Source organism: Gymnogyps californianus, chromosome 7 (assembly GCF_018139145.2).
Source record: "Gymnogyps californianus isolate 813 chromosome 7, ASM1813914v2, whole genome shotgun sequence".
Classification (NCBI taxonomy): domain Eukaryota; kingdom Metazoa; phylum Chordata; class Aves; order Accipitriformes; family Cathartidae; genus Gymnogyps; species Gymnogyps californianus.
Genome location: NC_059477.1, coordinates 15,136,789 through 15,157,145, shown reverse-complemented (window position 1 = coordinate 15,157,145; position 20,357 = coordinate 15,136,789). Strand labels below are relative to the sequence as shown.

General features: G+C 49.1%; 1 protein-coding gene across 6 annotated transcripts in view; it reads left to right on the top strand.

Annotated features, from left to right (window-relative positions):
- The window catches only part of NRP2 (neuropilin 2), a 90,808-nt gene that overhangs the window by 9,555 nt on the left and 60,896 nt on the right, over window positions 1-20,357 (top strand). For all 6 annotated transcript variants that reach the window (XM_050899893.1, XM_050899890.1, XM_050899892.1 and 3 more), the window contains exons 2-3: window positions 2,718-2,895; window positions 19,897-20,078. In XM_050899893.1, the coding sequence (XP_050755850.1) occupies window positions 2,718-2,895; window positions 19,897-20,078 (360 nt within the window). The remainder of the gene's footprint in view (window positions 1-2,717; window positions 2,896-19,896; window positions 20,079-20,357) is intronic.

The following is a 20,357-nucleotide window of genomic DNA, read 5'->3' as shown; positions in this document are numbered from 1 at the left end:
AACCTGGGTTTCTGCTCCTAAGTTCATTTGTCAGGGAAGAGCCGGAGCAAGCGGGAGCCTGACACCCCTGTTCACATTGCAGTTTCCCTCCAACTGGTTGAGTTGCAACGGCTCACAGAGTATTCATAGTATCCAGTGCGAGTAAGGGGCTAGCAACTTCTGAGTGGTGGGTGATGTTGGTGGTATCAGCCTAGCGGGTAGCATGTGTGTGAAAGCTGGAGAGACGGGGAGGGGATGACAAGGTGTGGAAGGATTGACTGTATTTTCATTGCTTCGACTTTGCCCTTTCCAAGAAAAATAATCTGCAGCTTGAATATTTCTCTTTGCTGGAGCGGGTGGACATGTGTGCAAACGAGGTGTGAATTTTTATGAGAAGGTGTGAAAGTGTGTACATGAGTGAAGTGTGAATTACACATCTATTTGTACATTGATGTCAACAAGTCCGTGAATTTCTTCCTTCCACGTGCATGTCTCTCTCTCTCCCCCCGCCCCAAACCCACAGAGACACGTGTGTGGGCAAATATGCCTTGCTGAGAGAAGAGATTTGTGCAAGAACGTAGGTTTGTAAATGTTTGTGTGTTGAGCAAGCTCTCCTGTGGAACAAAACCAGATGTTTTTTGGTATTCTCAGCTCTTCCGTGGCAGTGTTGCGATTTTTCCCCTCGCATTTTTCAGGATGCTTACAGGATTATTTTAAGAAAAAAGGGAAGGCTGCAGAACTGCCTTTGGGTGTGTGAGAAGAAAGTTATTTTGAACAATGAATGTGTTAGAGGGCATGAAAAACATGGGGGAAACTGAGACAGTGCTTTTTCATGGCAAAGGAAGCCTTGCTCCCCCATGAAGGATGCTCCTGCTGCCCTTGTTCCCGCACAAGGCACGTGCATTTTCTGCAGGCAGCATGCAGGCAGCAGGTTGTTTATTCAAAGTGCTTTTTTCCAGGAAGCATTACTGCCGAGGGGTCCTGCCTCGCTCCCTGCTGCTCCTGTTGCCTCCAGAAAGAGGGCAGTTTGAAGGCGGGCTGGGATGTCCCCACCGAGAGCAGGCAGACTTGTGACAGCCTGGCAGGGGACACCCCTGAAGCCTGGCAGACCCTTTGGCAGAAGGACAGAGCCAGACCCAGAGTGTGGGGTTGAGCCCACACGAGTCTGCGCTGCTTTCCTTCTCCCAGGCGGTCCTGGGGCTTTGCAGCGAGTGCTGCTGCGGGAGGGACAGGAACAGCCCTCAGAGCCAGGACAGTGGGGAGCACTGCGGAGACCCTTGGCCCACAGAGCCGATCAGGTGTGGGACATGTGGTTACTCTCCTGCACCAAGGGTGATGCTCCTCCTGTGCCTCGGCTCCCTCAGGGGCATAGGATGTGCCTCAGGCCCCATCGCAAGGTGTGCACATGTGGGCCCTGGGAAAGTCCACCCGCACCCTCCTGCAGGACCGGAGCCCTCCGGGGCTGTGGGGAGGCTGTGGGGACAGCCTTACAGTGGGGACAACCCACGAGGGTTTGCATCCCATGTTGTACCCCATTGCTTATCGTCAGGGAGGGAAAAGCCTTTCTGCAACGCGGGACCAGGGTCACCCTGTATGCCTGCCAGCCTGCCCTGCGGAGGGGCTTAGGGTTTTGCTGGATTTTGCCCATCTTGCTGGTTTTTGTCTGTTTTGCTGGGTGTGAACAGGCAATGCTGTCTTCCAGGGGCAGCTGTGGCAGCCCTGGTGCTGTGGCGCTGGGACGGGGCGGTGGCAGGAGAGGGGGGCAGCGAGAGGCATGCGATAGGAGCCCCGTGGAGAAAGGGACTTTCTTGGGATTTGTAGTGCGTTATCAATTAACCCTGTGATGCAGATTTTCCTCCCAGCAAGTAATGCAATAATAAATTTGATTTGCAGTGTTCATGAGATTAAATGTTTTTTTGAAGATGAAATCACCCTCTAGGGCCTGTTCTAACCCAAAGCTGAGAGTGCTTCCTCTGCTCACCATGCAGCCGTTGCCAGCCGTTTGCGGGCTAGCCCCACAAAACCACCACTGCTGATTATCCGTGTCTGCAGTTCCAGTGGCTGGGTTAGCTTGAAAGGTTTCGGGAGGCGGGAGGCCAATCTGCCGAGATGGGGTTGTGAGGGCAGGCAGGGTTGGGGAGGGAGAGCACAGCAAGTGGAGGAGGGCTGTCGTGGGGCTGCAGGCTGGGGCTAGGAGGGCCAGACGCTGTCCTAAGCTCTGCCACTAGCTGTGCAGGTAGGCCTGGGCTCACCATCAGCCCTGCCGTGCCTCAGTTTCCTTCCTTGGGAACAGGAAAGCTTTCTGTACTCCTGCAGCTGTATCGGATTTGTAGTGTCCAAATTTTTGGTGTCTGAGGCAGCTGTGGAAGACTGCCACAGAGCAGCTTGCAAAGGAGGCAAAAGAAGGGGTAAAACAAGGCGGCTCTAGATGATCTGATATCAATCTGTCTCTTACTTTGACTCTGTAATTGCCTTGACAAGAGCATTTATTTCTCTTTTCTGGTCTGTGTGAAATGTGGTATGTAAGTGCAGCAGGAGGTGGAGGGGAAAAGGAGTAGGTTTGTTGTGTAGAATAATTGCCCTTGCCCAGAGATTAATAAGAAATATTAAACGTATGTCAACGGCCTGGAGAATGACCTTTATCAGACCACCCCTAGCAGTGGCCCAGAGGGACCGGCTGTGTGCAGCTGATGCCCAGAACCCATTTCAATGCCTTGTTCCCTTCTGTGTCTCTGCAGCTCAGCCGTGCGGGGGCCGCCTGAACTCCAAGGATGCTGGGTACATCACCTCCCCAGGGTACCCCAATGACTACCCCTCCCACCAGAACTGTGAGTGGGTCATCTATGCTCCTGAATCCAACCAGAAGATTATCCTCAACTTCAACCCTCACTTTGAAATCGAAAAGCACGACTGCAAGTAAGAGCCTTCCTCTTCCTCTCTAGTACATAATCACGTCCTCTTCCCACTTTTGCCTAGCGGTATGGGCCTCATGCTTCCTTGTGTGAAAACAAGCATCGTCCTGAGCCCCCATAGCACTGCATCTCGTTGCGTTTCAGGGGCAAGTGTGCCTCTACCGACTGGGTGGTTATAAGATGCTGCTTTGGACACATAGGATGAGCCTACTCTGCATTGAACTGGTGGTTCTTAACTCAGCCTGGTATCACCTGAAAGCAAGAGCTAACTGGCTTTCAACCTGAGTTTGACTTTGGTTAAAAGGCAGCTTGTTTTTCTCAGTGTCGAAGTGGCCTCACTCTCCTTTCAAACCGTGCTGGGAGAGCAGAGCAATTTCCTGGCATTTAACTAGGAAGAGGTATGGCATAGGGAGCTCTAGGCCTGGAGACTCGGGCTCAGGCCATGTGAGGCTGGGGGCTTGGGGGTTTGAGCTGTTTGGGCTGGATCTGACTTTTCACAGTGCTTATTCTGCTGTGTTTGGTAAACTGGGGGTTTGGGTTTGTTTGCTTTTTCTCTTTTCTTCTAAGAAGGGACTCGGAAACTAGATGTCCAGGAAAAACAATTAACAGCTAGTAAAGAATAATTAATGGCATCAAAGGGCACCATAAAAGGCTGAGTTAATAACATGGTCTCAGCAGACATATAAACCTGTGTGTTTAATCTGGAATCTACAGCCGGCTACAGGGATGCCTGAGCTGTGAAGGAGCTTGGGGTCTCCTAAAACGGGCCTGACACAGCAGTCTTGCCAGACACACTGGTCCTGTTGATTAAAAGGGGGTTATATATGGAGAAGGGAACTCTGTTTGCAAAAAGGACAGAGGGACAGGGGAAGCATTTATGGGGCTGTAGAATCAGTCCTGTGGAGAACAAAGAATTCAGCATGGGTTTGATGATGTTCTGAAGGTTATGAAGTGTAGAGCTGGATCCTCAACTACCATAAATCAGCGTAGCTCCTCTAACTCTAATGAAGGTGTGCTGATTGATGTCATTGGGGATCTCATCACCCCCTACAGATAAAGCCTGGGCTAATAAGGCTTCGAGCACCATGAACTCTCTCTGAAGTCACTGTGTGTGCAAGGCGTTTAGCACTTTGCAGGATCAGGCCTGTGTTTAGAGAGGGGAGAAGGTAGAGAAAGGCTTAATGTGGGCATAGATGAACACAACAAGGCCTCGGCAGTGCGTGTGAGAATGATGGTTGCTATCAGATTTTATTATTGCTTGCGCAGGCTGAACTGTATAGCCTTCTCATAGCTAATGCAGTTGCCCCAAATTCACAGTAATAAAACCTTTATAGGCCTACATTTGCAGTCTGCAGAGTATGTGATATGTATCAGGCAGGGCAATGTTGTGTGCAAGGGCAGGGGTTGAGCTGGGCAGGAGGGACTCCAGCTTCTGCCTCTCCAAGGTCTCGGGCAAGCAAAGCCAGGTTGGTCAGAGAGCCAGAAACCCCCACAGGCACCTGGCTTTTCCTCCATGTGTAGGAAGCTGTCAGTTTTAGCTCTGAGTACCTTGGACAACTTTTGCCATGTTTTGCTGCCTGTGAGAGAGCAGGGTCTGGTCCCGAGCTGCAGGTGGTGTGTGCTGGAGGGGCTGCCTGAGCGCTGGAGATGTTGTCCCTTTGCTGCTTTCTACTTTACCATGGCAGATCTTCTGAGTGGCTGCTACATGGTCTTGCCCTTTCCCTTTCTGCATGTACATGTATGAGGGAGCCTTTAGTTAAAGCAGAAAGGTTTGAGTTGGAGGGTTTTGGTCCCCCATGTGGGACATGAATGGTAGAGGGTTTGTCAGGGTCTCTGATTCAGTTCAGCTCCAGCGGCAACATTGCCCTCTAGAAACCAGGTATTAACATCAAACCTCTCCTGAAAATGAAGTTTGCCTGCACCTCTATCCCCTCAGTTGCCACCTGTGTCCAAGTGAAACAGGGTTCACCCACAGTGCACTTGGGCTTCTGCTGGCCACAGGTATGAGCTGGGAACCAAGCTGACTTTTGGTACCTGCTCCCCGTAGCCAGCACTGAAAAGGAGTGGATTTGAAAGAACTTCATGGACAGTGCTTGATAGTAAGCATAACAAAACAAATGAAAACAGTGCATGATAAACACTGCCTGAAAGAAATTGATAGGAGGGAGATTTTTTAAGTGACCTACCAGAAGGAGACAAGTGTTAACACTCTGTAATGCTTGGGCATTAAGTAGTACTAATAGGTGACCATCTAGTAATAAATCTCATCCAAGTGTCAGAGGGTGTTTTATGAAGAAGCAAAGGCCTCATTGCAGCTGCAGGTGCGAACCTTAAGAGGGACAGGAGTTCAGCATCAAAGAAACAGTCTCAGGGCAGAGCCCTTCTTTTGACATCTGATCGTTAATATAGAGCACATTCACACAAAGGTGACAGGCTGATGAACCCCATTGTGGCACTCTGTCTCTGGGCAGACAAGGTTCCCCCTGCTCTGGTATTGCTACCTGGCAGCTATTGGAGCAGGAGCGAGGCCCGTCTGTGCTTCCAGCTGCCAGAGGTAAACACTGTAACCCCCTCCTCTGTTGCTTCTTCCTTCGACATTTTGTTTTACCTTATTAGGCTAAAGTTTCTCCCTCATAAAGCATAACATTTACATTCCTAAAACCCATTCTAAGGCCTACAAAAATATCTGCAAAAGTCTTTTTAGTTTTACTGTGTCCTTTCTGGCCTTCCTTGTGTCTGCTTTAGATTTCCCTTTGGGACGGGAGGCATTTTCTCCTGTGTTTTGTACAGTGCCTGGCACCCTGGGGACCTCTGCGGAAAGGTCAGTGATTTCCCCTTGCCGGGCAGCTGGCTGGAAAGGGCCTGCGTACCTGGTGCTGCCCGGATGCCGGAGCAAGAGCTGGCTGTGGAGAGCAGCTTCGGCAGCCAGCCCTCCCTGCCTGGAGGGCTGGAGCATCAGCCCGGGATGGATGCCCAGAGGTGGCAGCCAGAGGCGGCTGCTCGGTGCTGGTTGTTGCTATTGTTTTTCTGGAGGCACATCTGGGCTTTTATTTTTCGGCTGTGTCCGGCTACCTTAAGAAGTAACTGCACCCCCCCACCACCATCGTGAAAGGAGTAATTTGGTGTAATTGAAGCCCCAGAACATATTTCTCTCTCTGTGCTTCATCTGTGCTCCGAGGAAGCGCCTTACTTTGAGAAGGCACTTCGGGTTAAGAAAATTGGCCGCCTCCTGCTGTAGTGGCTCTCGTGCGCCAGCACAGCAGGGATCCCTGTTGTGGGAGGGTGGGCATGCTGTGACAGGGAGTATGGGACCCAGGCCGTTGTTTGCACTGTCCTGCAGCTGTGGGGCCACAGCAGTGATGGCAGAGCCAAAAGGGAAGTTTGATGCTCTGATAAAAGACCTGCCAAACTATTCGGAAATAATTGTAATAGCCTGTCTGCTTGCCGTTTCTTCCTCTCTGTGCTGCGAGCGCAGCTGTTGCTCGGGCACTGCAGCCCCGCGCTGTCAGTATCTGCTCTCTGAACAGGGAAGTGGCATCCAGTGGGAAAGAGCACACTGCTGCTGCTATGGAAAATGTTTCCACTCCCCACATGGCATGGCGATAGCAGGGCAGCCTTGTGCATGCCAGGGTTTATTTGTGATCCCAGGAGCAACCTGAACTGTTTGCAATAGGTGTGTAACAGGGGTGGCTGTCCCCCAGCTCGTGCAGTTATGTGGCTGAGCTGCCCGCTCCTTCCTAATTGCCATTTCGCTGTTCTGTCTGCACTGCTTGCTTGGAAAATCCAAGTCAGAAACCTCAGCTCTGAGTGAATCACTGCATTTATAACCAACCCCCTTTTCCATTTGTGCCTGCCTCCCACTGCTGGGCTTCTCTTTGGACCATTAAAAGCTCCCTCCTGAGACTGGCTACTGACTCTGCCATCCCCAGCCGCACTTGGCTGACTCTGCCAGAGGATTAGGCTGGGCAGAGCTGCCGTTGAGTGCCAGGACGTTGCTGTACACACACGGCAGAGGCACGCTCCCTCCAGACTGCAGCAGACGGACTCGTGCTCCCTCTGCAAGCAGAAGACCTTTCAGCTGAGTCATAACATCTGCACCAGAAGAACGTTATTTTTAAAAAAAAGCCCAACTGATAATCAGAACATGCCAGTGGGTTTCTCTGTAGCCCTTTCCAACGCATGCTGCAACTGGGTTGCAATCGGTGGGATCCCTGCCTGGGGAGGATTTGGGGGACCACTGCCGTGGCTCGCAGCCCCCTCTGGTGGCATATGCCAAATGCTGGCAAAGGTTTCTGGAGACGGGGGCCTAGGGCTCCAAAAACAGGCAGGAGCCAGCAAATTGGAGGCAGCCCAGAGCTACACAGTCAGTCTCTGCCTCCTGACTTTGGCTCCCCATGTCAAGCCCTGAGGGCTTCCAGAAACAGGAACTGGGGCCACTGTAATGAGGAAATTTATGCAGTTGTCACTGTGACCTCGTAAGTGCCACAGGGGTGCCAAGAGAGTTGAACCAAGTTCAGCATCCTGGTGTGTGCTGGATACTGGGCAGGCATGGCAGGAGATGCTCCTGCGCCCAGCCTGAAGGGCAGAGGGGACCAAGGTTTGGCAAGGGAAGACACCATGTTCCTAGCACCCGTCTCAGAGCACTGCCTGCCAGGGGACACTGGCAATAACATGCTGGTGTTGCCAGGCCACAGTACAAAGGCACGTGGGCTTGGCTAGCCAGTGAAGGCCTCTTACGGCAGCATGGCCATCTCCTGTGCTTCCAGGAAGCTGGGCACTGGAACAAAACAGCTCTGCATGCTTCCTAGAGAGCAGCAGAGACGCTGGCCCAAGTCCCTTGCTCAGGCGGCTGGGGGAGCTGCAGCCAGCCCCAGTGCCCGCAGGCAGGCAGCTGGTGGCTGCAGTATTCAGCCTGGCTCTCTTCACAGTCTCCTTCAAGCAAGAGCATAATATTGCAAGAAGCTGTCCTTCCATCAGCAAAGGTTAAGAGTAGACAAGGCAGCAATTATGGACAGCTAGTTAGTAAATGCGTTGAAAAGTATGCATAATTAGCTTATTAGTAGACATTTTGGAAACAATGCAGTTCATCTTGAGATTGGGAAAATGCTTAGAAAAGAGAAATACTTTTGGAGCACTACAGAAAGCCAGTGCTTGGGGAGGTTCTTTGCTGGGATGCAAGGGGAAGTGACTGCATCTCCTGCAACACTGGGGGAGTTGAGCTTTAACTTTGCAGAGAGAGGAAGTCAAAGATGAGATGTTAAGGAAGGCATTTGCTTGCTCATACATTTGTGGCATGGGTAGCCAGAAGCAACGTTTCTAACGTACAGGAAATAATTCAGTCTGGGTAACACGACACTGCAGCTCAACTTGTCTTCAAATGAGCTTCTACTGTTTTTTAACTCCGTCCAGCATCCGCTGTATGGTTCATAATTCCCGTCAAGACCAGGTCATTTTCCGAAATGAAACATCAATGAATGGATTAGCTGTGATGGCGTTAGACCAGCGCATGAGTTAACAGCTCAAGGTTGTTCACATCTCTCTTCTCTGCTGCCCATCCACAGAGCTGTGAGAGCTCCCCTTGCTCCGCGGCTGTGCTTCCCTGTGCCCCAGAGCCTCTCCCTGGAGGGACAGACCAAGTCCAGGCTCTGCAGAAGGTGATGGCCCCAAAGGCACTCTTGTGGGGTCTCCTATGTCCCGCCAGCTCACCAACATCCGGTGCGTAGGAGTCAGATCTGGTTTTGCACCTTGCTTCCTGTTGGCATGATGACAAATTGAGGGCCAGCTGGTGACACTGGGAACAATAGCATTAGAGACAGAGACCTCTCCCCCTCCTTCCTGCTAGCGAGGAGGAGGAGGTAGTGGTGTACTCGCTTCTTACTCAGCCTCTCTGGCCAGTGACAGAGGGAGCAAGACCTGTGGGTCCCCTGCAGGATCTGGGGAGGGAGTGAGCACGGGGCTGGCTGTGGTGACTCCTCACTAACTGGGTTCAGGACCCAGCTAGAAGTGTCAGAAACGTGTGCCTTTTGTGAGCATGCAGTGCACGCCACGCTCCAGCTCTAAGCCCCTTGCATCTTTGCTGACCCTGCTTAGCGCAGATGCCATAGGACAGTAGTAGAGCAATCCCACTGAAACAGCCTGATGATAACCACAGTATTGAGATGCTCATGCTTTCAGCAAAGAGCCCAAGGCCCTTGGCTGTGTTTGCAACAGTGCTCTGGCTCACTGGGTGACACCAGGTGTCACCGTTCACAGAGGCTCATCCCAAACAGGTGGGGGTCTCAGGAGCCTAAATGTCTGTGGGGATATGAGTTTCGGTCACTGTTTTTTTGCATCACATGGCAGGGTTAGCAGTGCTCTTCCATGTCATGGGTTTGCTGTCTGGATGCAGGAGTTAGAAGGTTTAGTGAATGTAAGGAGAGTGCCAGAAAGATATTAAAAAAATTATCCTTTTTTTGTTAAGGACCAGATGCAAAGCCCAGTAAAGGCAGTGCGAGGGTTCACCTTAATTTCTATAGGAACTTGTTTAGGCTTTTAATGAGCAACTGTTTGCCTTAGCTACACGCAGCCTTTTTAATGCATATCATCCCTATTGTCAGGCTGTAACAGGGGAGTGGCAGACTCGCCAGCAATATCAGGTCTGGGGGCTGTGAGATTTGGGTTCTTCCCCTTCCCTGCTGTTGATTTACTGTTCCTGCTTTAGCAAATCACTTTAAATTCCCCGCCTTTTAAAGAAGAGAAGACCTGGGCATCTGCAGGCATAAAACCCAGTCTAGCTGGCAACAGTGCATTGCACACTCCCCTCCAAAGGCTGCTGCGTAGCAGCATCACACAGGAGCAGGTCAGAGTGCTGCAGATGACGACTGGTTCGTTCCCAGCCCTTTCTGGCCGAGTGTGAATTCTGCAATTAAATATGAATGCAAAATAAAAAGAACAGACTGCAAAGAGCAGACTGAAAACAGAAGAAATTTCTGGTTGCTTTTGGCCAGAGCTCAGCACAGAGCTTATTTGAAAGAATTGGGGGAGGTTAGTTTTGAGTCTGAGACTAGTTCTCAGTTTTCTTTAAATCAAGCGGCTGCACACCACCATTGAATGGCAATGTAATAATATGTTGCAAACCACAGTCTGGTGATCCTGGAATTCCTTATAAGTTAATAGCAGTCATGGTCCACTAATCACAGCTAGGATGTTTTAAGCAACTGTCTTTGATATATCAGTTCAAACACACCATATAAAGCCTTCCTTATGCTGGCTTAGCAAGTAGATCAGTAGATCATTAGAAAGAGTGAATAACCTGGGGGTTTTTGTTGGGGTTTTTTCCCCCCTGAATCCCAAGGAATTCTTGGGATCTACATACAGCGTTGCTGAGCAATCACAGTCCAGTAGTATGGTGGTGATTTTAAAGTAGCACTGGGTCAGACATGGAGATACTAGTGTTTAATAAATTGCTAGAAGCAGAGCCTGAAGCAGTGGGGTCTGACAGCAGAAATCCTATGCCAAAGACTCAGTCCTGTTAGAAATGGCACAGAAACTGGCAGGGCAGCTGCTCTGTGTGTGCGTTGTGGCTGCCCCAAATGTCACTTCTTGCAGAGGTACAGAAGACATTGCGGTCGGTGTGAGGAAGGGTGTGCCCCTGTTTTTTGAGGTGGGGTCCCCCTTTGCTGAGACAGGCAGCACTGGCCCATTGGCGGTGGGAAAGCCCCTGCGCTCAGCCCCGTGCCTGCCGAGGCTCTGCCGCGTGCAGGGTGTTTGCATGGGAAGTGCTCAATGTATTAGAAACCTCCGGGGAACTTTCGGAGCTGGGGTTGTTGACGGATGTCCAACAAGGACTAGGACCCCCCCGCTGGCAGCACGAGAGTTTGAGGCATGTGCTCAGCTTCCTTCCTCTTTTGCGAGTGTTGGTGTGAGGTTTCATTTACATTGTTATTTTGCAGTGAGAAGGGAAGGTGTAATGCCTGGCTCCCACGTTGTGCCTTTGGTAATGCTGATGTTTGGCTGATAATCACGGGCAGGAACAAGGTCTGGGATCTCCATCAGCAGAGGGGACTGACTCACCATTGATCTATGTTCACGGCATCTTGTTGAAGTTTTTTGACCCATTTGATTTCTTAGGTTTTCTTTTATGAAAACCCTCTGATTTTTCTGCCGTTCAGGAGCAAAACATCTCTCTGTGTCTTTAAATATGGCAGATGGGGATTTCTTCAGATGTCCAACAACTCAATTGAAGGAGACCTCAGGAGACCTCTCCCCTTCCCTGTCCCCCTTCTCAGCCTGTCTTTTCATCTGCAATCTGGAGATGTAAGGGCTATAGTAATAGAGTGTCAGAGGAAGTAATTGATTCATCACACGCCGAGAGAGGAGTCTGTTGCCTTCAGTGTCAATGGAGCTGAACCACAGCCTGGAAGGGTGAGGGAGGCTTGTAAACACTCCATGGCTGAGCTGGCAGGACAAAGCAGACACACCACCGTGGCTGAGCGAGAGGGTGACACAAAGGGTTGCTTCAAAGAAAATCTTCCTGAACAAAGCAGTGGCAGGGCCCTTGTTTGTGGGAGAAACAGGGATGCTCCCATCCCCCTGTTCCCAGAGCGCATTTAGGAGAAAAGATACCAACCAGCTTCATGCAGCAGCCCACTCCCTCGTCTCTGTCTCCCTCTTCTCTCTCGGCATGGCTGCCTTTCCAGCCTGCTGTCCCAGGCAGGGCTGAGCTAACCTCGGGGGTACCAACAAGCCCCTGCAAGCAGCTAATTCCTCCCTCACCCCCAGACAGATACTGCTGTCTCTGAGACCCGGGTGGGAGGCCACTGCTGCTGCGAACCCGCAGCAAGGCGTGATGTGTGCATGGCACAGCACTCGCCCTTGTCCAGGCATTGATTGTGCTCAGACCCTCGGCAGGGCTCGGTTCAGATGGCTGTTGAGCTGCAAGTGCCCATTTTTGGGAGGGAGAAGCGGGTAGGAGATACTGTGCTGCCTACACAGCATGCAAGGAGGGATCAGGAAGGTTTGGTGTGCTGTTTGCCCCAGAAACCACTCTTACTACAAGCTGGCACACTCAGGTTGTTGTGGAAGTGCCCAAATAGCGGAGGCTGCAGGCCAGCCTTGGCGGCAAATCTTTGCTTACTTGTGCATCGGCTAAGGCAGGAGCTGAGCTGTGAACAGGCTGTGTCTGAGAAACTGTGGGGTCAGAAAGCCGTCCCATGGTGGGCTGGTCCTGGGGTGACCATCCGTCATTAACAAGGGACGTAGACAGCCTGGAGCGTGAGGGTGGGCTGGTCAGGGCTCTGTTCTTGCAACCTCCTTTATACAATTGGTGCTTAATGAGGTGTTTGTTTCAGTTTTGTGCTGAAAAAAACCAGTGCAAATGAGTGATATGTGGAAAGCCAAGCTGCAAAGCTCCCATCTGATCCCAGTTATTACCAGCTCTTCCGTTCTTCACGGCCTGTTGTGTCTAAGGCCATGACTGATACCGTGCCAGCAAGGTGCGATAGGACATCACTCGCTATGGCTCCATGGAGGGTGTTTTCCTCTGGGAACACGGCTAGCACAGCAGAGCACGTGAGCATCCCCTAATCCTCATCAGCACCTGCCAGCCAGTCCCCAGACCTTCAGCCACCAGGGCCAGCCTGGCCCAAACTGGTCTCCATCTATTGCCTGAGCTGTCAGGCACTGGATCCCACCAGGAGATGGGAGCCTGTTCACCTATTCCCCCCGCTGCAAAGTGAGCAAAGTGAGCATTTGCCCCCCTGCCTTCTGCCTACTCTGCTGCTTTTCAGCAGTAAATTTTCCTCTTGTGGTTGTTACCTTTTTATTATATACATTTTTTTCTTTCTGTTAGTGATCAAGTGCCTGTGAGTGGTGACAGTAGAATGACATAGAAACCAATGTCTAATTTTTTCCACAGATGGATTGTAGCAGAAGGAGGAAAGTGCAAATGCAGTTTCTCAAGTGTCCTGCATTTTGGGGTATGAAAGGGTTGTGAGTTGCTTCAGTTCCCTTAGAGCAGCAACAGAAGGCAGAATGCCATGGAAAGAGGGCTTATTCTTAACATGCTTTATGGATTTTATTCCTGGTTTCACCGTGATTTTTTCCCCCCAAAGAACACCAAAGACATCTTGCAACAAAAGACCCCTGTAGCTAAAGATAGAAGGGTGAGGAATTTGTAGAGACTGTTCTGGAGACAGAAATAAAATTAAACAGCCATGTGTAACTCCTGAACAACAGCCTGCAGAAAACCCCTAAAGTGCACATTAGCACATCTTGTTTTCTTATATAATGAACGGTTTTCCAGACATGCCCCAGATGAGAGCACTTCTCTACTCCAACGCGCCTTTCTGCAGCGATCTGGCAACACAGCTTGAAGAAGGCAGCCTGAGGATGAACGGCAAAGCGTGGGGGAGCCTTTGCTCTCCTGTCTCGGGGGGGGCAGCAGCATGCTAGGAGCTGAAATTCCCTCCTGAATCAGAACTTGCCACGGGAGCAGTTTGCAGCTATGTTTTATTCTTCCCTTTGCAAGATGTATTTTGGCTACCTTTCCCCCGCCCGCCCCCCCCCCCCCCCCCCCCATAAGTTAGCAGTAACTGCTGAAAGACTCTTCCCATCAGCGGTGCTTGTATGGGGGTGAAAACAACCCAAGGAGTATAAATAGAGGCTATTTGTAGTTTCCATTTTTTGTCTTTGAGGCATTTTTGAAGAAGTTTTCCAATCTGTTAGGGTTATTTTCTCTCCCTCTCTGTCTCTCTTTTTTCCTTTTTTTCTTCCCTCTTTTTTTTAACTGGATGACTGGATTTTTCTCATTTCTCAGAAATTCTGGTCAGATTTTTGAGGAGATAAGAAAATAATCCGAAGCACAGTGGAATGATTACAAACCCCCACAGTACTGTGATTACACAAGATGTAATTGGATGCAACAAATTCAAAACAAACTTCTGAGAAATCCTAAGCAATTATGCCTGCCCCCGCCCCCCCCCCCCCCCCCCCAGCCTGGCTCTCCCCCTGCTGCCATCGGATTTTGGTCATTTTAGTCGCTGAAATCCAGTGAAATCCCTACAGATTCAGAGCAACGGTAGCCTGTCTATCTCTGCTGTTGCCAGGGGCAGTTATTTCCATCAGGGCAAAACAAGGGCAAGCTCTGCCTGCTCTGTGAGCATCTTTTGCCTCAGCATGGGCAAAAACAGCTCCACAAGCTGCAGACTGAGACCAGATTCATCTCTCCAACGTTCAGCCACCTAAAGTCCAGGTCCAGTCAGCGAGAGTGATTTAAACTACCTCTGTCGTCAGTGCAGAATAACGATTATTCCCATCCCAGGCTGGGTGTGAGGAGTCTTCTTCCACTGAGAGCAGAGGACGTTTAGTTGGCTAAAGCTAGATAGGATACAAGCTTTTTAGGTCTGTGCACAAATCTGTATCAGGATCTGTGTCTATGAGGACTGATTCTCTTCTCACCCCAGGATAAATTAGGAGTGATTACCCTTAAAATGACAAGTTACACATGTGTAAAACCAGTTCAAGTCAAAGGAGAATCCAATTCATCTGCTGTATTTATAATTAATTACTCTGATTAAGGGCTGGCAGCTAAGATCAAACTTCATTGCTCTTGTTTCATCAGACAGCAGTGGTGCTTCCCTCTGCTATCACGGCTGTAAAAAAAAAAAATGTTTAAAAGTCGCCAGTAGCTTCTGCAGCAATTTAACCTTTGAAGGGTATGTCCTGCAGTTGCTCAAGATTCTATAAACATCACAGAAAAGTTTTTTTGTCTTTTGCAATGTAACCACCCATGAAATAAGGATTTGGTTTGAAAGTAGCGTATGAAAGAGCATGAAGATGGGTGGTGACACAGAAAAATCGACTAAGCCAGCTAGCATGTAATGGACATTAATTCTAGCTGCCTCTTGATTGCAAAACAAGCACAGAGCTGCTAGTTCACCATTTCTTAACCATCTCTGTAGTGCAGCTGCTATTTCATTTCTAAGAAACAGCCTTTTCTTAGAGGATGTTTAAAAAAATTATGCTTTTTATAACAATTTCTGAGAAACAAACCACCTGCCACCTTTTCAAAGGGAACAATTGCATTTACTAGCTGCTGTTGTGTCTAAGCAGGTTCTCCACGCCTTCCCCCAGCTACCTGCAGAGTATTAACGCCTGCTGAATTGCACTAGAATTGCATTTTCTCTTCCTATTCTCAGCAGGTGCATTCGAGACACTGTGACATACGGTTCAAGCAGACCAGGGGTCTCGAAGGCTCAAGTCAACACTGGGCATTCCCAAATTTGGGGCTGTTGGCATGCAGTCAGTACCTATTTGTCTCTCTGTCTACCTAGGCCAGACTCCTCCAATATAATATAATCTGTCTAATCAAGGCTGGCTTCTATTCTTGGCTGTGCTGCAAACTTCCTGTGTGACCTTGGGCCAGCCACTGCTCCTCTCTGCCTTCCTACCTCCCAGGGTCTCGTGAGGATCCCATCATTACTGTTTGCCAGGTGCAGTCATGAGCCCCATGGAAATGCCTATAAATAACAGCTCCAAATTAAACATTGGGGAAGTTCAGGTTAGAGCCTTGCGACTCTCTCCAGCCCTGGCAAGCACTGGACACCGGGCTTAGCTGCATGCAAGCCCTCACCTACTTCAAATCATAGCTCTAGGAAGAGACTGAGAAAGCTGCCAGCTAGGTCAGAGCTTGGTCTGGGGAGTCAGCCCTCCTCAGACTTTGAAGCAAGGCTTGCACAAGTTTATGTATTGGGAGGACTCACATTAAGGCTGTGAACATATAAATGATTTATTGTTCATGTTTCTCTCCATCCTAAGCTAATGCCCCTGTAATGTCCTTGAAGCATGTTTCAGTGGGGAACATCTCAGCATCTCTTAGGACCTGGGGCTGAGGGGCAATAGGTTTGTTGATTATGTGTGGAGCAGTATGAGTCCTAAAACTGTGCTTTGTGCTGAGTTGTGTGCCTCAGGAGCGGAGCACCCAGAGGAATGGCACAGGCTTTCTGGTGCTGCTCCCCAGGTGGGTCGTAGCGTTTCTGGAGCTCACCAGTGCCTGGGTGGGCACCTGGGAGGTCTGTGCTGGCCTCAGGGGACGGTGGAGCACAGCTCAATGGCCAGGGAGCAGATTAGCTTTTTCACAACAGAAAAGGACTGAAAAGGTGGAGGTCTTCTCATAATCACTGCAATTGGGGCTTGTTTGCCTTTATTGTGCCTCGCATACTTGTTTGGAGAGCCAGCAGCAAAGTGACTTAGGGAAAATAGAGAGAAAGGAAAGACTGGGAAGCAGAGAGGGTTGACTGGAGGAAAAAGCAAGCATGAGTAATACAGGCATTAGAAGTGCTTTATAATTAGTTTATAAAAGCTCTCTTAACATCAGCAAAGCACTTTCTACTAAAAATCTTTAACAAAAACACAGCAATATTTGTAAGCATTGTACGTTTTCTGTTTAATTCTGTTAAACAGCTCCAAGAAGAGCATCTAAGCAATGCATTTCCCTCCTTTCTCAACCCCCATTGTCTGGGCAGTTAAAAGCACTTCAGCTTTGCCTGCCTGCCTTAAAACTCCCTGGTGGAAACCTCTGTTTGAGGCTGTTTCAAACCAACTGGCTGGCCTTCCCACTCAAGCAGCAGCTGAAAATGTCCTGCCGTGGCGGAGCAGCCAACTGCAGTCATCTTCCCTGCAAGAAGAGTTGGTTAATGCATTGACTATACTTGTGGGTTACGCGTGCTGCATCCTGCCCTCATATATTTATGGTTGGCTCATTGGAGCAATGCCTAGATGGGGAGAAGCGGCCATGAAAGGTGCTTGGAGATGGCAGCTTGCCCAGTGGAGGTAATGCCAGAGAGGTCAGCCCACAAGGATGTTGGTGCACATTGATGGAAACAATGGATTTGGTTATATGAGTGAAATGCAAATTGCTGGGCACTGGTCAAGACAGTTTGGATGCCATCGCTGCATAAATGTGTCCCACCCAGCTGTGCCCTAGTCTGTAATTGTCTGGAAACGAAATGGTTAGAGTAGAAAGCATCCCCAGGGTTGGGTTTTCTTCCTTCCAATTTTTCTTTTTTTTCACACAGGAAGAAAAAAGTCTGGAAACCATTCTTAAGCTTAACAGAAGCAAAGGTCTGGCCAAACTAGATTTTAACATGACCAGTGACCCAACGTGAGGAGAATGGGGTTTATCAGCTTGTTTGATTGTGGGCCGAGGCATGGACATGACTGAAGCACATGATGCCAAAAAAGTCTCTGGTGGGGATTAGCCGGTGTTCTTGCTGAAGTTTGAAAGTTTCACGGTTTGGACCAGACATCTTTGGTGTTTCATTTTGAAAGCCTAAAGCTTAATTGCTATGTTGGAGAGGAAGTATGTGCTCCTGCCCATCTGGGCAGGAGTTACCTCCTGAGTGTAACACTCTCCCAATTCACACTCTGTTTATATGACCTGAAGAAAGAGTTTTGCCTCATGAAGAGCAGAGGGCTTGGGCCAAGATTTTTTAACTAGGGAAGAAAACTCTTATGCATTTATATTCATTTTACATTTGGCAAAAATGATTCCCTGACCTTCTCCTAGGGGCTTTTTTTAGTTGTTTGTAACATTTGATTTATTAAGGATTAGCTCCAGTAGGAGAAAGCTCAGTTAGATGCTTGGATGAAGCCAAACAGGGTTTAATTCAGAGAGGCAAATATTTCCTGATGCTTTACTTACTAGATTCATTCTTTTAATTTTCCATTTGCAGATTGCCCATGAGCAGATTGCAATATTCCCAAATTGTATGTATTATTGGAAGTTATTCACCCATTCAATAAGCAAATATTTCTTGGTCCAGAATTTGCTTCTGAAATTGCCAGGGCTCCTACAGCACTGGGTGGTTTGAGGAGCCGTGTGGACAGTGCTAGGATGTTTGGTGTGTTGGCTACAGCAGAAGCTGTGATCATTACAGTCAAGTAGTTGAAGCTGTGTACTCTGTTGGCGAGTTATAACCTCACGAGGACACAAACAGATGTGATTCCCTGGGATGCAGCTAACCTCTGCCTGTGCCATGCACATGGCAGCTTTTACAATCCGCTCCATTAACTGTGTTTTGCCAACATTCACGTTTTCGCCAAATTAATTTTTTGCCACATATTCATGATTTCACTAGTAGCCAGTAGTCCTGCAGCACAGATGTGTACTTCGGATGTGGAAGGGCTGCAAGCACACTGAAAGCAAGTAGTTATTTAGGGAACAAAATGTCCCTGATGTTTGCTCAGCACTACTTTAAACAAACAGGCAAACAAGGAGGAAAAAATTCTGCTTAAAAGAAGCACTAACAACTGCCCTCTATGTTCCTCCTCCCTGGGGAGATGGTGGGATCAAGCCACACATGATGGACATTAGTGGGGTCACACAGGGTGCTGCTGGACGGTGTCAGGGTAATAAGGGGTCACAAGGTGATAGGGAGCTACGCAGAGCTGAGGAGAGAGCAGAGGGAACAGATCTTCATTTACATTGCGGTGTGCCCACCCACCAGCTAAGCCAAATGCTCTTCCTGTGCGAGTGCCTCTTCTCAAGACCGCTTGGATTTCACCTTGGCCAAGCCAATTGAGTCTGTAATGAAGTTAAAGGCTGGGTGATTGCAGCTAGCTGAGTGCTTGGTCCGGCGTAGACAGGATTTTATCTGCAGGCATTTTGCTTCTGGCTCTCAGCCTGATTTAGTCCCAGAAAGGAGTGAAACCAAAGCCGTCCGGGCCATCTTTCTCTGTGGAGGAGCACACCGAGTCCCTGTAAGTTTGTTTTGAGGTTGCCTGCTGATGTGTGCTTTGCAGAACAGGAATGAGTCACATGAGGATCATTCTGTATCCAGTAAGCTACTTCTCCTTTCAACTCTCCATTCCCAAACAGGAGATCTTGTGACAAAGAAGAAAGGCAGATTCCTGGCAGCCTGGAAATGCTTTTTCCTTCCCTGGCCCCGTGAGAAGAGCTGTAGCATGTTGTTCAAACAGGTTGATACAAAGAGAATAAACAGTGGAAGAGAGATGGACAGTTTCTGTAAATAGCAGCGTGCTGGCCAGAGAGGAGGAGAAGAGGGGCGGGAGAGCGTGGGTGTTGGAAAGCAGCTGAAGAACAAGATGTTCACGTAAAAGCTGTTTGTTTCTTCACAGCACACAGAGCCTGATACTACCTTGCCATTAGTCATGGCCTAGAAAATATGAAGGAATCTGTGGGAGTTTTACCTTCCAGCCAGACTTTGCAACAAGCTTTTGTCTCTGCACTAGGAGGCAATTCTTCCAACCCTACACATTCCTCCCCCAGACCATTCAGATGCCCAGGAGTCATACCAGGGCAGGTGGGACATCTCCAGGTAGGGTTTAGCAAAGGCAGGTTGCGGTTACAGGGTGTACAAGGATCAGGCAATAGTGAATGTGGTTACCCAGCTCTTACACAGCACTTCGCATCCACAGAAAATTTTTGTTAGCACTTAATAAAAGAGGATCAGTATTACTGTCCAAGTACTAAGTAAGTGTACTGGCCACGCTTCTTAAAGGACCAATGTGGTATCAGGCAGTCCACAAAATAGCTACCCGCTCACATGAATTGAACATTGACTATTTGTTTAATGCTTGGTGCATGCTTGGCCAAATCCCACCTGAATAGTGGAATAAACTGAGCTGTGCGAAGGAGAGAGGTAAGGGAAGGAGAGCAGCCCCAGGAGAGTTGTATCTGAGCTTCTCCCATGCCAAAGGAGTCTTGTAGAAATGGAGGTAAATTGTGTCCTAAATTTTGCATGTTGGCTCTGAAGTTGAAGCGGATGCGGGTGCAATAAATTAATGATGTGAGCAGCAACAGAGGAAGGGACTTAAATGTAGCCAGACAGACAAAAGGGGAAAACGTATTGGGGGTGTGTGGTGGGGTGTGAGTGACCAAGTCCCAGGTACCTGTCTGGAAGACGTTCTGTGAAATATGCAGATATAAAGAAGTGTTTTGTGTTCCTGGCATCCTGAAGCATCTCCCTGACAGATGGTTTTACTGGCATTTCACCTGCCTCCACAGGTACGACTACATTGAGATTCGAGATGGGGACAGTGAAGCGGCAGACCTGCTGGGCAAGCACTGTGGGAACATAGCACCTCCTACCATTATCTCTTCTGGCCCCTCTCTCTATATCAAGTTCACCTCGGACTACGCACGGCAAGGTGCTGGCTTCTCCCTGCGCTACGAGATCTACAAGACAGGTGAGTGTCTGAGTCAATGCCTGTCTCCCAGGCTGTTTGCCATGATGATCTTCACAAGGAGGTGTCTAGGAGATGTCTTTGGCCACCTTTTCAATATAATTTTTAGCATGTTCTCCAGAGATAAAGGCGCTTTTTTTTTCTTTTTTTTAATTTAAGCAAGTCTGTTGCATCACATTTCCAAGAAGGTCAAGATGTTAGTGGCGCATGATAGTGCACTTTTGGATCACAGTGTGGCATCAAAAGCAGGGTTCCTCCTTAAATACTCTCTTGTATTCGAGG